Source organism: Protopterus annectens, chromosome 8.part0 (assembly GCF_019279795.1).
Source record: "Protopterus annectens isolate FY-2018-M chromosome 8.part0, PAN1.0, whole genome shotgun sequence".
In the NCBI taxonomy this organism is placed as follows: domain Eukaryota; kingdom Metazoa; phylum Chordata; order Ceratodontiformes; family Protopteridae; genus Protopterus; species Protopterus annectens.
Window position 1 is genome coordinate 1,989,525,334 of NC_056741.1, and position 14,900 is coordinate 1,989,540,233.

Genomic DNA, 14,900 nt, shown 5'->3' on the forward strand with positions numbered 1-14,900 from the left:
TACATGCAGATTGGTAGAAACTAATTTGATAAATTGAATATGTAGGTATATGGCAAAGGCAGGAAGTTTTACATTAAATAACATCTGTGTACAATGCAGCAGTAGCAGATAAAAAGAAGTCAGGAAGGTGCGGAGGTAGCATGTTACAGGAAGGTTTGATAGAGCTAGTGAGAAACAAGAGATGTAATATGGATGGGGATTAGAAGTGGTTACCAAGTGTATAGGTTATGGTCTAGGGTGGGATGTTTATAACAGCTCCTATTAGACAGCAATGGCATTGTGCTTCTTTGAACAGTTGCTTCTGTAATTCTCTTCTCAAGTTTTTGAGGGAGGTCAGGGATTGCATATCATTGGAGGTGGCTGTCCATGCTTCGGGCTAAGTATGGAGAAGGCAAGCTTGGTATTGGTCAGCTGAGGTAGTGGTATCTGGTGAGTTTGGGTTGATTGTGATAGTGACCATAGGTTATATATCGATGTTAAGATTATTAGACATGTATAATAAAGTAACAAGCTCTACTGCGTATAATATAAGGCCACGTAAAAACTCCTGGAACTCATGAAAGGACAGTATGGCTCACTGTTGTGGTTGTGATACGGTATGCATTCTAGTCCATGAATCATACGCTGTGCAAAAACTGGAGAATTATGACATTAATATGCATTATTTGGTCATTGCTGCATTTAATTTATTAATTTACATCACCACTGCTATGCAAGTAACTTTGAAGTCACTACCAAGTTCACAAACACATGGTTTTCCTGCCTCTGATACTCTCTCTGTACAACTGTAGCATAGTATGACCTATAATGCATATTGCATGATCACACCTGTATTGTGATTTAGAATGTAGGACAGGCTCTGTACTTGGGAGTCCTAACTTTCCAAGTCATCCTTGAAAAATGCCATCGTACCAGTCTGCTGTCTGCAGCTATCAAAACTGACTTAAGTCATCAGTCTGTTGCTGCCAGCTGTCAAAGCATAACCATGCACTTTGTTGCAGAGGCTGTAGATTACAGCATGGTTTGCCTTCTTGGAGATGTTTAATCTGGTGAAAGAGACTACAAGCAGCAGAGAACCTAAGGATTGTACGCTACACAGAGCAGTGTGCATTATTATGATGTTGGCTAGATATCCACTTGTTTGGAAATACAGTTCTGTAGGAACTCACTATGGAGCTGCAAATATGCACAATTCATACAATGTTCCAAAGACAAAATGACTGAATGTTAATGATGAAATGAACCCACCCTATTAAACAGGTAAATATCCTCACCTTGGTGTTGCAGAACCTCAGAATTATACAACGGTGAGGGGGTGTGAAAGGCACTGCACTGCAATATGGGGGTCACTGCCCCTTGCATAAAAGTAAAACCTTTTTATAACGAACTGTTCATTCAGCAACTTGGGTTCATATCAAATGACTCATGTTAACTAGTCTTCCACTGCTCATACCACAGCCACATGTGAATCTGTGGATATGCTGTGGCAAGTGCTTTGAAGAAGTCTTTCTGCAAACACAGCAAAGAGGTGACTAACTCCAGTTTGTAGAAGTCCACTTACTATAAGGTGGTAAAGACTTATTTACCAAAGAAGAAAACAGGCAGCACAGTAAACTACTTCGCATGAAGCATCTTGAGCAATGAGCCATCTGTTCAGACAATGTTTTTTTCCCCAGAGCTAGAAAAACATGACTGTTAAGTAACAGCATAATGTCAAAACAAGTAAATGTAGAAAGCAAACTTGCTGCTGCCACCCAAGCTGAAGTAAAATGGTTGAAATTGTTAAAATCAGTTCCTTTATTAACAAAATAAAATGTAATCCTGCTGCTGCTGTCTGGATAAGCGTTTTTGGTTGTTGAACGTTTATCAAATCCTAAAGAAAAAAGCAGCTTCCTTTCATTTAAAAAGAGCTTCCTGCAGCTCATTCATTCAATCAACCAATAAAGTTTTGGTGCATAGACACACCTCTCATTCAGAGTGCAAGTTCTATTTACTTAGTGTTAGCTAAAAGCTTGGAGTTTTTAAAGTGAAATAACACGGAATTAATGCATGTGCATTATTTCTTTAGAGCCCTTCCTTCCAAAATGGGTTTGAGCGGTACAGTTTCATTTAATCCAGGTTTCTGGTCTGCTCTAAGGTTCATAATCCATTTTGTTTACTCAGTTTCGGTATAGTTACTTGGCCAGATCCCCTCCTTGTATTGTTTCTACTAGCCTGCTTACAACCATAAATTTAAAAGTGTGGCCTCCATTAACTTTAATATGACCATATAAAGCATTATTATTTACTTGATTTCTAACGTCCTGACAGTGTCTCAGGATACGCTCCTTGAAAATTCTATTTGTTTTCCCCACATAGAAGGCTGGGCAGCGTTGGCACTGAGCAATATTAATCACATTTTTGCTCCTGCAATTCACAAACCCTTTGAACCTGTATTCCTTCTTAGATGTTGGATGTATAAATAAATTATCTGTTTTAATATGTTGACATGCTTTAAAACATCCACATTTATAGGTGCCTACTTTATTCGTGAGTGAATGTTCTGTGTCCAAGTTTCGATGATTCCCATAGCATAAGAGCCTTTTCAGATTTTTCATATTCTTAAAGGAAAAAGTACAGTTTTGTACCTACCATCACCACCACCTTCAACAACAGAGGGAAGGAGGAGGAGTAATTGGACTATAAAGTATTAGGAGCTGCCAACAACTGTATTAGGAGCTGCAACATGCCCCTAAAATTGCAGTGGCAAATCCAGCCCTAGATTTAGAGTAAAGTGGAAGGTGGTAATGCTTAGAGAAAGTATGCACTGAACTCCAAGTAGCTGCTTCCAAAATATCTTTAGTAGCCAAAAAGCTGTAGAAGTGGCAGTAGCCCTAGTGGAATGAGGCCTAATCCCAGCTGGAATCTCCTTACCATGATGGGAATAACAGAAAGCAATACAAAACCAATCCACTTAGAAATAGTTTGTTTTGAAACAGGTTTGCCCTGAGAACCCAAAGCAAAAGAAACAAACAACTGCTGAGACTGCCTGAACCCTTTAGTTCTGCTCAAATAATATCTTTATTTTGGGGGTTTGCATAAAAAGTAGGCAGATGAATAGTTTGGTTTAAAGCCACACTAGAAACCACTTTAGGCATAAAAGAAGGGTTAGTACATAAAAAGACACCCCTATCCTTGTGGAAAAGAGTACGCAAAGACACCCTATCCTTGGAAAATTAGAAGGCTCAACTGCCATAAGGGCCTGTAATTCAGAAACCCTTCTCGCAGAGGTAATGGCCAACAAAAAGCAGTCTTCCATGATAAATATTTCAACTCTGCCGATGCTGCAGGCTCAAAAGGTTGTAGAGTGAGTTTCTCCAACACAAAATTGAGATCCCAAGCAGGAGTAGGAATTGCTTAAACAAAGGCTGAGAAAATAATGGTGGGTCACAGTCATAGTGAGCAGAAATTGCTGCAGCATGAACCTTTATAGAGGAGAAGGACAAACCTTTGTCCAATAACTCAGTAAGGTATTGAAGCCGCAACACTTAAATTAGGTTTAGAAACATCAAAGTCCTTTGCTGTACTAGGCCTTCTGGCCTCCAAAATAACATTCAAAACTTGTTGTGGAAGCTGAGACCCTCCAGGGTTCAAAACAGAATATGCCAGGCTGTCAGATGTAGAGAATGAAGTTTGACATTGAGTAAATGACTGTTCTCCTGAGACAGCAGGTGACAAAGGCCATGGAGGCTCCTGTACCAGACTTCTCAGAAATGGGTACCAGTGCTGTCGAGGCCAATCTGGAGCTATTAAAATCATGTTTAGCTTGTCCTGTCTGACCTTCAGCAGTACCTTTGGGAGGAGAGGCAGAGGTGGAAAGGCATACACGTGAAGATTGCTCCAATTGAATGAGAGAGCATCCACTTTCCAAGCTGTGGGATGAAACCTTTGTGCAAAACTTTGGCAGCTGGTAATTTAGTGGTGAAGCGAACAGATCTATGTCTGGCGTTCCCCATAACACTGTCAATCTCTGAAATACATGAGGATCCGATCCATAATTTGTCTGCTCAACACATCTGCTAAGGAGTTCTGTGAGAAACCTTGCCTGAAGATTTAGCTGTAAACTGAGAGCAGTCTCCCACAAAATCATTGCTTGTCTGCATAGAGGATAAGAATTGTTGATGTACCACATGACAGTTGTGTTGTCTGTTTGAATCAACACCTGCCCTGGAAAAGCTATCAATGCAAACTGGACTGCTAACATCTCCTTCAAGTTGATATGTAGATGTTGAAGTCTGGCTTTCCATTTAGATGAGCTCCCCAAGCTTTGTCTGAGGCATCTGTCGTTAAAATCTGGCTAGCCCACCACAAAAATTCCTTTTGAATGCAAGGTATTATCTGAATGACAGTGTCCAAATCTTGGCAGTGCTGTGTCCATACATTCTTGAGATACCATTGTAGCTTCCTCATATGCAGTTTGGCATTGGGAGTACCAGAATAGATGCCATGAACCCCAAGGCTTGAAGGACTGTCCTTGCAGTCAGCCTGGACTGGCCAACAACAACTGGTGGAAAAGAGATTCTGGACTGACGAACAACTGGTGTGGAAGTAAAGATTTGTTTGTCCGGGGTCAAAAGGCCATCTGGGATGCTGTATTCAGTCTCACACCCAGAAAGCACATGTCCTGAGAGGGTACTAGACTGGACTTTATTTCGCTCACAGAATACCCCCAGGCATCTTAACACTGCCATCACATACTGTAAATGATGAAGAAGTTCAGAATCAGGCAATCGTCCAAATAAGGATAGATCTGTATTCCTCTTAGCCTGAAGAAAGCTACCACTGGAGCCAGAACCGAACACTCTGGGTGCAGTAGATAAGCCAAAGGGCAATGCAGAGAACTGATAATGTGATGTCCCAGCCCGCAAACGCAGATACTCCTGCAAACCGGGCCTGATAGGAACATGAAGGTAAGCCTCCTTGAGATCCAGAGTCACCATCCAGTGATGTTTGCCCAGCAGAGGAAAAAGCTGTTGTAACGTCAACATCTTGAACTAGGGAAAGTCCAGAAAAGTGTTGAGGAAAGATAAATCCAAAATTGGTCTCCACGTGTTTTTTTTGGTACTAGAAACAAAGGAAGAAGAATAAAATCCTAGGCCCACTTTCTGCAGAGGGACCAGTTGTATGGCCCCTAATTGAAGTAGTAGAGAAATTTGCTCTAGTCTTTGCTGAGGAGGAACGTCCGTATGCCTTTGAAAGGAGGCAAGGTATGGAAATAAAACTTGTAACCCTGGAGTATGATATCCAATACCCATTTGTCTTGGGTAATCAACATCCAATTTTCCTTGAAGAGTGCTAACCTTCCTCCCAAAGATGCTGCCAGGCAAGAAGGATCTGGCAGCTGAAAAGTAGGTCATTGGGCCTGTTTACGAAAGGACTGGCCCCTGCCCTAGATTGTGCAGGTGAACTCCTGTTCTAAGCCTGAAAGAACTCTGAGCTCTGTAGATCTACCCCTAGACTGAGAATCATAAGAAGGATCCCTTAGCAGGCCAATTCCTACTAAACTGAGGCTGAACTTGCAAAAATCTTTAACAGCCTGCATAGACTTAGCCTTGTCTTCCATTTTCTTCAAGACTGACTCCACAGGTGAACCAAACAACACATCAGACTGCAAAGGAGCATCCAAAATCCTTGTCTTAACATGGTCAGATAAATTCTGATCCTTCAGCCAGGCATGGAAGAACTGAGCCAGTGGCAGCCAGCCTGCACAGCATCAAAACCACACTGCAATGAATGCTTACCCACCTGTTCAGAGACATGCACCAAATCTTGTAATTCTTTACACTCAATGCCTTCCGCCAGAGCATCCACCTTAGACTTCAATTGAGAAAGAAGAAAATTTTGATATTTCAACATATGAAACTGGCAATTCAAAGCCCTCATAGCTAAGGTAGAAGATGTATAGACCTTCTTTCCCCATCTATCCAAAGCTCTGGCTTCTTTATCTAGAGGAACCGGATTTTTTACAACAGAGGCCTTGACACCCTTAGGTCCCTGACTAATAGTTTCTGGGTCCACCCTAGGACACTTATAAAGATATTTATGAGCCTCAGGCACCCTGTAATACCTATCCGGTTTAACAGGAGCAGGAGGCAGAGAATCAGGATTAAGTGAAGCCTCTGCAAACACATCTTCCACAACATCTAGAACATTTCCTAGAATCAGAGAAGTCCTGACCTTCCCACTTAAAATGCTCCCTCATAGAATGAAGTGTCTCTGAAAAGAAAAATCCTCTGGAGGAGAAGCAGAAGGAGTGGAATCATCTGCATCAGAATCAGAATAAGGAGAGTACTCCTGCAAGTCTTCAGCTGAAGACTCTGAAACATCCGAAGCCTGCTCAAAACTTCCCAACTCTGGCTCCACCCTAGGCCTCTTATCAGGAGGGGCAAAGAACCTCTAATCAGAGTAATCAAATCTTCTGCCATTTTAAGCATGTGCTTCTTAGGCACAGACCCTGCTGAACTAGGAGTGACACCAACAGAAGCTAAAACTGGCCTGCCTCTGGGAGAAGCCTTGGAAACAGAAGGAGAAGGCTCACACCCTAGGAGGGAAGGAGGGTAGTACAGTAAGAAGAAGGCCTACCCACCTAGGAAGGAGGGAGTACAGTAAACTTGAGAGCCCCTTCAGCCTGACCTGCCTCCTGAGAGACCACCTCCTGCAAAATCAAAGTCTCCCCTGAGACTGCATATTATAATTGCACCGCTTCCCAAAGACCAGCCTAGCACAATCCAACCTCAGGCCCCAAACAAGGAATACACAAAGAATGATAATATCTGTTTCCCACAAGAAATACAGTTATTCACTTTTTCTGACATCCGTAAAACACTGAGGCAAGAAAAACAAAATATTTTCTGCATCGGACCATGCAGCAAAAGACTGATGTCAGTTTTAAGACAGCGGACTACCCATATGTAAGGACTGCAGCAATGTGAGATGAAGAACATCCTGGGTGTCTCCCCTACAATGCTCCTGAGGTTCTCATCAGAAGTCAAAACAGACCAGTTCTTTTTTATGGTCTCTAGTATGAATGCATTGTCACTGGTATACGCACGACAAAATCTCATCTTATTTTCCTTCTTATTCTTCTCATCTTCTTCCTTACTCAACCAGTGGGAAAAATATGGTCTTCCTCATCTGTAAGGCCATGGAATGTATCATATGGACCTCATAAATAAAGATATAGGTGACCTGCAAACCCTGGATCCTACCCAATTCGGCTTCGTGAAGGGCAGATCCTGCCTGTTAAATCAGGTGAATTTCTTTGAAAGTGTGACTAAGGCCACTGATGAGGGCAAATCTGTGCACACAGACTTGGCAAAGGCTTTCGACACAATCCCACATTCAGGCATTACCAATAAACATAGCAAATTGAATGTAAATTCCTTCATTGTAAGACGGGTTGCCAACTGGCTCACAAACCAGACACACATTATCAAACTGGGCGAGTCCACATCAACCAGCAGACCCGTTACCAGAGGGGTGCCACAGGGGTCAGTGCTGGACCACCTACTGTTCGGTATATACTACCTACTGTTTGGTATATACTACTCAGAAGTTCAGGTCAAAACTAAAGGGTTGTGGCTGACCAAGTTTGCAGACAACTGCAAACTAGGTGCAATCACTGAATCCCCAAATGAGATCAGTATACTCCAGGATGGTCTCACGCAGACCAATGACTGGTGTAATATTCACGGTCCCAAAATAAAAGCAAAGAAATGCATCATCATTCCCTTCAGCACAAAATGTCCAGGTTGACTGCGACCTTAACTTTGACCACCACATGTCTACCATTGTAAGGAAAGCTTTCCACATAGCTCACTTGATTAGTAAAGGCATTGCCTCAAGAGCAAAAGTTATAACCCCCTATACTCAGCACTTATCCGGCCCATAATTGAGTACAACACTCCATTCAGTTTCGACTGTACTAAGCACCTACAGCAATTAGAGAGACCTCAGATGTTTTGAACAAAGAAGATTAAGGGCCTCCAGCATGTGCCATAAATGGACGGACTAAAATCCCTGTCACTGTACTCTGTATCATACAAGACTTCTTAAGGTAGGCTTATACCTGGCCTACAGGGCAACTCAAGACCTAAACCTAATGAACTTACTGCATATCTGTAAATCAAATGGGTGTAGGGCTGCCCATTCCAGGGACTTAAATTGGCCTGCAACTTAAATAGGACATGTTGGAGAGACAAATTTATCTACCAGCAACTACCACATCTTTGGAACAGACTACCAATTCATGTGAAACAGAGCAACTCTATGGCACTGGCCAAGAGGAACCCGAATAAGTGGATGGGGCACCATAAATTCTTACTAGGGATAGTGCCCACAACCCTCCTGGACATGGGCAGCCATTACTAAATGTAATCTTGGGTAATGACTAGTACCTCTACAGTATTACATTCGGTTGAAATGGATAGGCTTAAAATGACCTCCAGGTTGACAACCTAGTAATCTCCTATGATCCTATAATATACAAAACGTATAGTGCAAAAATCAGTAGCATTTTCCTTCAGCATCATGTAAATTTATTTCCAATGGTATGCAGTAGTTTCTAAGTCACTTTGCCTTAGAAATAACAGTACGTTTATGAAATACCGCATGTTTTCATAATTAAACAACCAGGAAAATCTCCAGTATGCCTGTATTATACATGGACAGTGACAGTGTATTTTAATATCTTCCACTATGATACTACAAACTATGCCCCTCAACAGCATGTGGCACTTTCAGTCATGTAAATATGACTAACAAGTGACAAATGGTGATTAATACCACCACTGCAGGACATCTGGGATTCATAATCTTAGAGCCATTGTGTTACTAATTCCTTGCCCTTACTTTTGCTGCCTGTTATTATTAACTTGTAAGTTATTTAGTTAAGGAAGTCATGCCCCCCCAAAAAATGTCAGGATGTCATACGGAGCTAAGGGTATACAAATGAATGTGTTAATCTACAACCCCTTATCACTACATCAAGAAGCTGTACTTGCTCTATCTAGAAAAACAAACAATGGTTTCTTTAATAAACATGCCAGTGTCATGTTGCTCTGCCAAATCAGTTACACACATCACAACATAAAGATCTGCCCCTCCCAATGTGACTGGTTCCAGGACCATAGGGTTCTCTGCTGAAAGACTACTGACAATATCATGAGGCAACATTCACATTTCTGCTAAAGAATACTGCTGACTTCTCCCACAGCATGATGCACCACCCATGCAGGAACTACGCTTGACACACTGTAAGATTAAAATCATGTAAGCCTACACAAAGTACATAAGAAGAGGAAGTTCCAACTCCACTATTACCTGATGTGCACAGCGTCGTGGTGGAGGGTTCGGAGTATCCAATTTTGTCCAAGAATTCTTCTTAATATTGTAAATATATAATTCATTGTACAGAAAAGTCTGAAAGAAAAAATATCAGTGCATGATACATTACTGTTTCTTTACCACTGTACCACCACAGTAATTCTGCACCCACGGTGATGGATCATTTAATGGAATTGCAACTCAACAGATATAACAGCATACAACTTATCATACTGGTTGAGGGTCACCTATGAGAACATCACGTGTTTGAATTTTTCTTCAAGAAAATTAATATGACTCAAAATTCAAAATGAACCTTCATGTAGGGGGCAAAGCCCCACCTCCACACCCATCAGGCCTTCTGCATCTCCTAACGTTATAAATCAACTCAGAAGTTAATGATCATCAGGGAAAGGAGCATTTTCCAACATTCAGCAACAGTATCTGTACTGAACCATATTTCAAAATTACTCACATCTACACTTGCAAGGAGGCTGGCTAAATGTTTCCCCACTTACTGAAAATTATCACTGTGAGGTTGTGACAGTAAGACAGATCTTTGATAGTACAAGGAAAAAGTACAGTTTTGTACCTACCATAAATGTAGATGTTCGAGTGCTAATACAGCTGCAGTCATAACAGATGGGTTCTCCAGCCGTCAGGCGGGTCCTCGGTCGGCCGAATTCCAAAGTCTAGGTCCGGCATCGGTTGTCGTCGCTTCTTCCCTGACGTCAGTGCGACAGGGGTATAAAGGAACCAGCCGACGCCATTTTCTTCAGTTTTTCTTGCCCCAGATGTCAGGTGCCCCCAGAAGGAAGGCAATACATAAATTTGTGTAATAAAGCAGTGCAATATAATCAAAATACAGTAGTTGCAAGCAAATACATCATAAATGAATACCCCAATCAGGTTGTATGAGGATGTGTTGGCCTATAGGCCTGTCCCAAGAGGGGAAGGAGGGAGGGAAACCTGGACTGCAGCTGTATTAGCACTCAAACATCTACATTTATGGTAGGTACAAAACTGTACTATGTTCATCGTGCATACAGCTGCAGTCATAACAGATGGGTAGAATCCCAAAGCTAAGAAAGGGGTGGTAGGCACTAGGTGGAACTAGGAGGAGCCAGGATGCCCTGCAAGACTGCAGTGGCAAAGCCTGTTCTAGTTTTGGAGTATAGAGGTAGGTGGTAGTGCTTGGAGAAGGTATGCACAGAACTCCAAGTGGCTGCTTCCAAAATATCTTTGGTAGGAACTCCTCTGAGGAAAGCTGCAGAGGTAGCTGTGGCCCTTGTGGAGTGAGATCTGATGCCTGTAGGTACAGTTTTGCCATGAAAAGAATAGCAAAAGCGTATGCAGTGGGCTATCCATTTGGAGATTGTCTGTTTCGAAATTGGCTTTCCTTGAGCTCCTACAGCATAGGACACAAAGAGCTGTTCTGATTTTCTGAAAGGTTTTGTTCTGTCCAGATAATAACGTAGTTGTCTGTGGATGTCCAAGGAATGTAGTAATCTCTCCCCTTTGTTTTGAGGATTAGGATAAAAGGTAGGTAAGTGTATGGCCTGATTCAAAGCTACCCTAAATACCACTTTAGGCATAAAGGACGGGTTGGTTCGTAAGGAAACTCTGTCCTGATGGAAGATGATAAAAGGCTGCACAGCCATGAGAGCTTGAAGTTCTGAAACTCTACGAGCTGAGGTAATAGCCAGAAGGAAAGCTGTTTTCCAGTATTGCAAATCTGATGAGGCAGCTGGCTCAAAGGGAGGCAAGGTCAGTTTTTCCAGAATGAAATTGAGATCCCAAGCAGGTATTGGTTGTTTCCTTGGGGGTCTTAGATTCTTAGCCACTCTGAGGAACTGTCTTAAGAGAGGGTGAGAGAATAAGGGTGGATCAGTGTTGTATTCTGCAGAAATGGCTGAGGCATGGATTTTGATGGAGGAGAATGAAAGTCCACTGCTTAGCAGCTCAGCTAAATACTGTAGTATTTGAGGTAAATTCAGTTTTCCAGGATCCTGGCCCTTTTTCTCATTCCAGACACAAAACCGCTTCCATTTTGCAGAGTAAGCTTTTCTAGTTGACGGCCTTCTGGCCTCCAAAATGACATCCTGCACCTCCTTGGAGAGTAGGGTCTGTTGTGATGCTAAGGAATCTTCCATGCAGCTAGATTGAGTGTTTTTAGCTGGCTGTGAAGAGTTTTGAAGCTGTGCTGAGTCAGAAGAAGAGGCATTAGAGGCAGGGTCCATGGTGGGGAATGCGTCAGGCTCCTCAGGAGTGGGTACCAGTGTTGTCTTGGCCAGTCCGGAGCAATGAGAATCATCTTTGGTCTGTCTGCTCTGGTTTTCAATAGAACTTTGGATAGCAGAGGAAGAGGTGGGAAGGCATAAACTGTCATTGATGTCCAACTGAAAGAGAGAGCGTCCACTCTCCAGGCCTTTGGATGGAAAATCCTTGAGCAGAATTTTGTCAATTGGTGATTTTTGTGGGAGGCAAAGAGATCTATGTCTGGCCTTCCCCATGCTTGGATTATTTCTGTAAAAACTTTTGGATGCAGTTTCCATTTGTGTGGATCTGTCATATTTCTGCTTAGGTTGTCTGCCAGTGTGTTTTCCTTGCCTGGCAAGTACTGTGCTTGTAGTTCGATTTGTAAGTCCATGGCCATGTTCCAAAGTGACATGGCCAGTCTGCATAGGGGGTATGAATGTGTTCCTCCCTGTTTGTTTATGTACCACATAACTGTGGTGTTGTCCGTTCTTATCAATAGTTGACCTGGTTGTAGAAGGTCCTTGAAAGCTATAATAGCATTTATTACTGCTAGCATTTCCTTTTGATTGATGTGAAGGTGCTTTTCTTTTTGGGACCATTTGCCCTGAATGCACCGATCTGTCATATGCGCCCCCCAGGCGTAGTCCGAGGCGTCTGTTGTGATGACTTGATTTGCTTGAGGCTTGCTGAATGGAAGACCTCTGTTTGTTTGGCATGTTTGAGCCCACCACAGAAATTCCTTTTGCAGACATGGAATTAGTGGCATTATTGTTTCCAAACTGTGGCTGTGTTGAGACCATATGTTTTTCAGGTACCATTGAAGTTTCCTCATATGCAACTTTGCACATGGGATTAGTAAGATGCAAGATGCCATGAATCCCAGAGCCTGCAGGATTTTCCTTGCAGTCAGCCTGGTACAATTTTGCTAGTGCTCTGAAGTATTGAGTTAGTTGCCCCTGCTTCTCTGGTGTGAGGTAGGCCATCTGGGTGTTTGTGTCCAAGTTGGCACCCAGGAAAATTATCTTCTGAGAGGGTATTAACCTTGATTTCTTTTTGTTGACTGTGTATCCCAGAGAGTTCAACAACATTATTACATAAGCCAGATGTTTCAGAAGAATGTGCTTGCTGTCCACTTGGATCAGGCAGTCGTCCAAATAGGGGTATATTTGTATCCCATGAAGTCTGCAGTAGGCAATTACTGATGCCAGGCATTTAGTGAATACTCTGGGCGCAGTAGATAAGCCAAAGGGCAATGCAGAGAATTGATAATGGGTTGAACCTGCAAGAAATCTGAGGTACCTTCTGCAATTTTGTTTGATTGGGACATGCAGGTATGCCTCCTTGAGGTCCAATGTTACCAGCCAAGACTCCTTGCCCAGCATGGGAAGAAGTTGCTGTAGAGTGAGCATCTTGAATTTTGGTACAAGTAGAAATGTGTTTAGGATGGATAGGTCCAAAATAGGTCTCCAATCTTTTCCCTTCCTTGGTACCAGGAATAGCCTGGAATAAAAACCTTGACCTTGTTCGTGCGTAGGTACCTCTTGAATAGCTTTCATGTCTATGAGATCTGTAATTTGCCTTTGTGCCTCTGCCCTTTGATTGTGTGGCAGGTTTGGCATGCCTCTCATTTTTGGAAGGGTGTGAAAATGGAATCTGTAGCCTCTGTTTATAATGTCCAGGATCCATTTGTCTTTTGTGACAATATGCCAATTTTTTGAAAATAATGCCAGCTTTCCTCCTAAGGGGGCTGCTATTTGAGTCTTGCTTGGCATGCAAAGGGGAAAGTCATTGGGCTTGCTTTCTGAATGATTGCGAGTTATCCTCACCACCTCTTTGTGTAGGAGCTTGCCATTGTCTGTCTCTAAATGATCCTTGGGATTGTCCTCTGCCCCTTGGGCGCCTGTATCTGCCTCTTTGGGATCTGACCGTGGCTGGAAAGGACCAATTTTTAGAAGGCCAATTTCTACTGAAACGTGGCGGTTGTACCTGTAGAAAATCTTTCACAGTTTGTATTGATTTAGCCTTTTCCTCCATTTTCCTTAATACCTCCTCAGCATTAGCACCAAATAATAGATCCTTTTGAAGAGGGGCATCTAGTAATTTAGCTTTGACATGATCTGGCAAGGTTTGTTCCTTGAGCCAGGCATGTCTACGTATGACTGATCCTGTAACAGCAGCTCTACATGAGGCCTATAGAGCATCAAAACCACATTGTAAGGTATGCTTACCCACTTGTTTTGCACTATGCATCAAATCCTGCAACTCCTTCAAGTCTGGTTGTTCAGGTTGTGACATTTTACTTTTCAATTGTGATAACAAAAACTGTTGGTATTTTAGCATATGGAACTGACAGTTTAAGGCCCTCATGCTTAAGGTAGCCGAGGTATATACCTTTTTCCCCCACCTTTCTAAGGATCTGGAATCTCTCTCGGAAGGTAATGGATTTTTAACAGTGGAGGCCTTAACTCCCTTGGGGCCCTGTGAGATGGTTTCTGGGTCAGCAGCATGGCTTTTGTATAGAAATTGGTGTGAGTCAGGAACCCTGTAGTACCTGTCAGGCTTAACTGGGGCTGGAGGCAGAGAGTCCGGGTTAAGGCAGGCCTCCGAGTAAACATCATCTAGGATGTCCAAGACAGGAGGTATAGCCAGAGGCCTGTGCTGAGGTAGTAAGAGAAATTCCCTAAGCCTTTTCTTGAAATCTGAATAATCTTGGCCTTCCCAGTGGAAGTGTTCCCTTAAGGTATGCAAAGTTTCCCCAAATGAGTAATCCACTGGGGGGGATACAAAAGGAATGGACTCCTCCGCATCAGAGTCTTCAAAAGGGGAGTAAGAATGTTCCTGATCATCAGAGTGCTCTGAAATAATGGAGCCCTGATCAGAGGAGGGGGATTCTTCCTCCACTCTGGGCCTTTTGTCCGTGGGGTTGAGAACCCCTGATAAGAGTAATTAAATCCTCAGCCATTTTAAGCATCTGTTTTTTAGGCATGGGGCCTGGAGATGGGCCCTGTGTAGCTTGTCTCAGAGTGCATGGCTGCTTTAGACTTAGTGAAAGCCTTGATGGAGAAAGAATAGGAAGGTCTGAAGACACCTTGAGTGGAGGTAGACCTGTCCACATTTTGAGGTTCAACACCAAGAGTGGCTTCGGTATCTGTAGTCAGGGTGTGAGCCGAGGAGCCTGTGACCTCGGGCACAGGAGACACCGCCAAAGAAGTGTCGTCAGTAGTCAGGGGCTGCATAGACGCCTCGCTGAGAACCGGACCATGTGTAGTCGGCTTTGG

The 14,900-nt window shown here is 42.9% G+C and overlaps 1 protein-coding gene across 1 annotated transcript in view; it reads right to left on the minus strand.

Annotated features, from left to right (window-relative positions):
• Positions 1-14,900, minus strand: part of KLHDC4 (kelch domain containing 4) — a 406,967-nt gene that overhangs the window by 315,362 nt on the left and 76,705 nt on the right. The window contains exon 4 of the mRNA XM_044081531.1: positions 9,361-9,459. Within this exon, the coding sequence (XP_043937466.1) occupies positions 9,361-9,459 (99 nt within the window). The remainder of the gene's footprint in view (positions 1-9,360; positions 9,460-14,900) is intronic.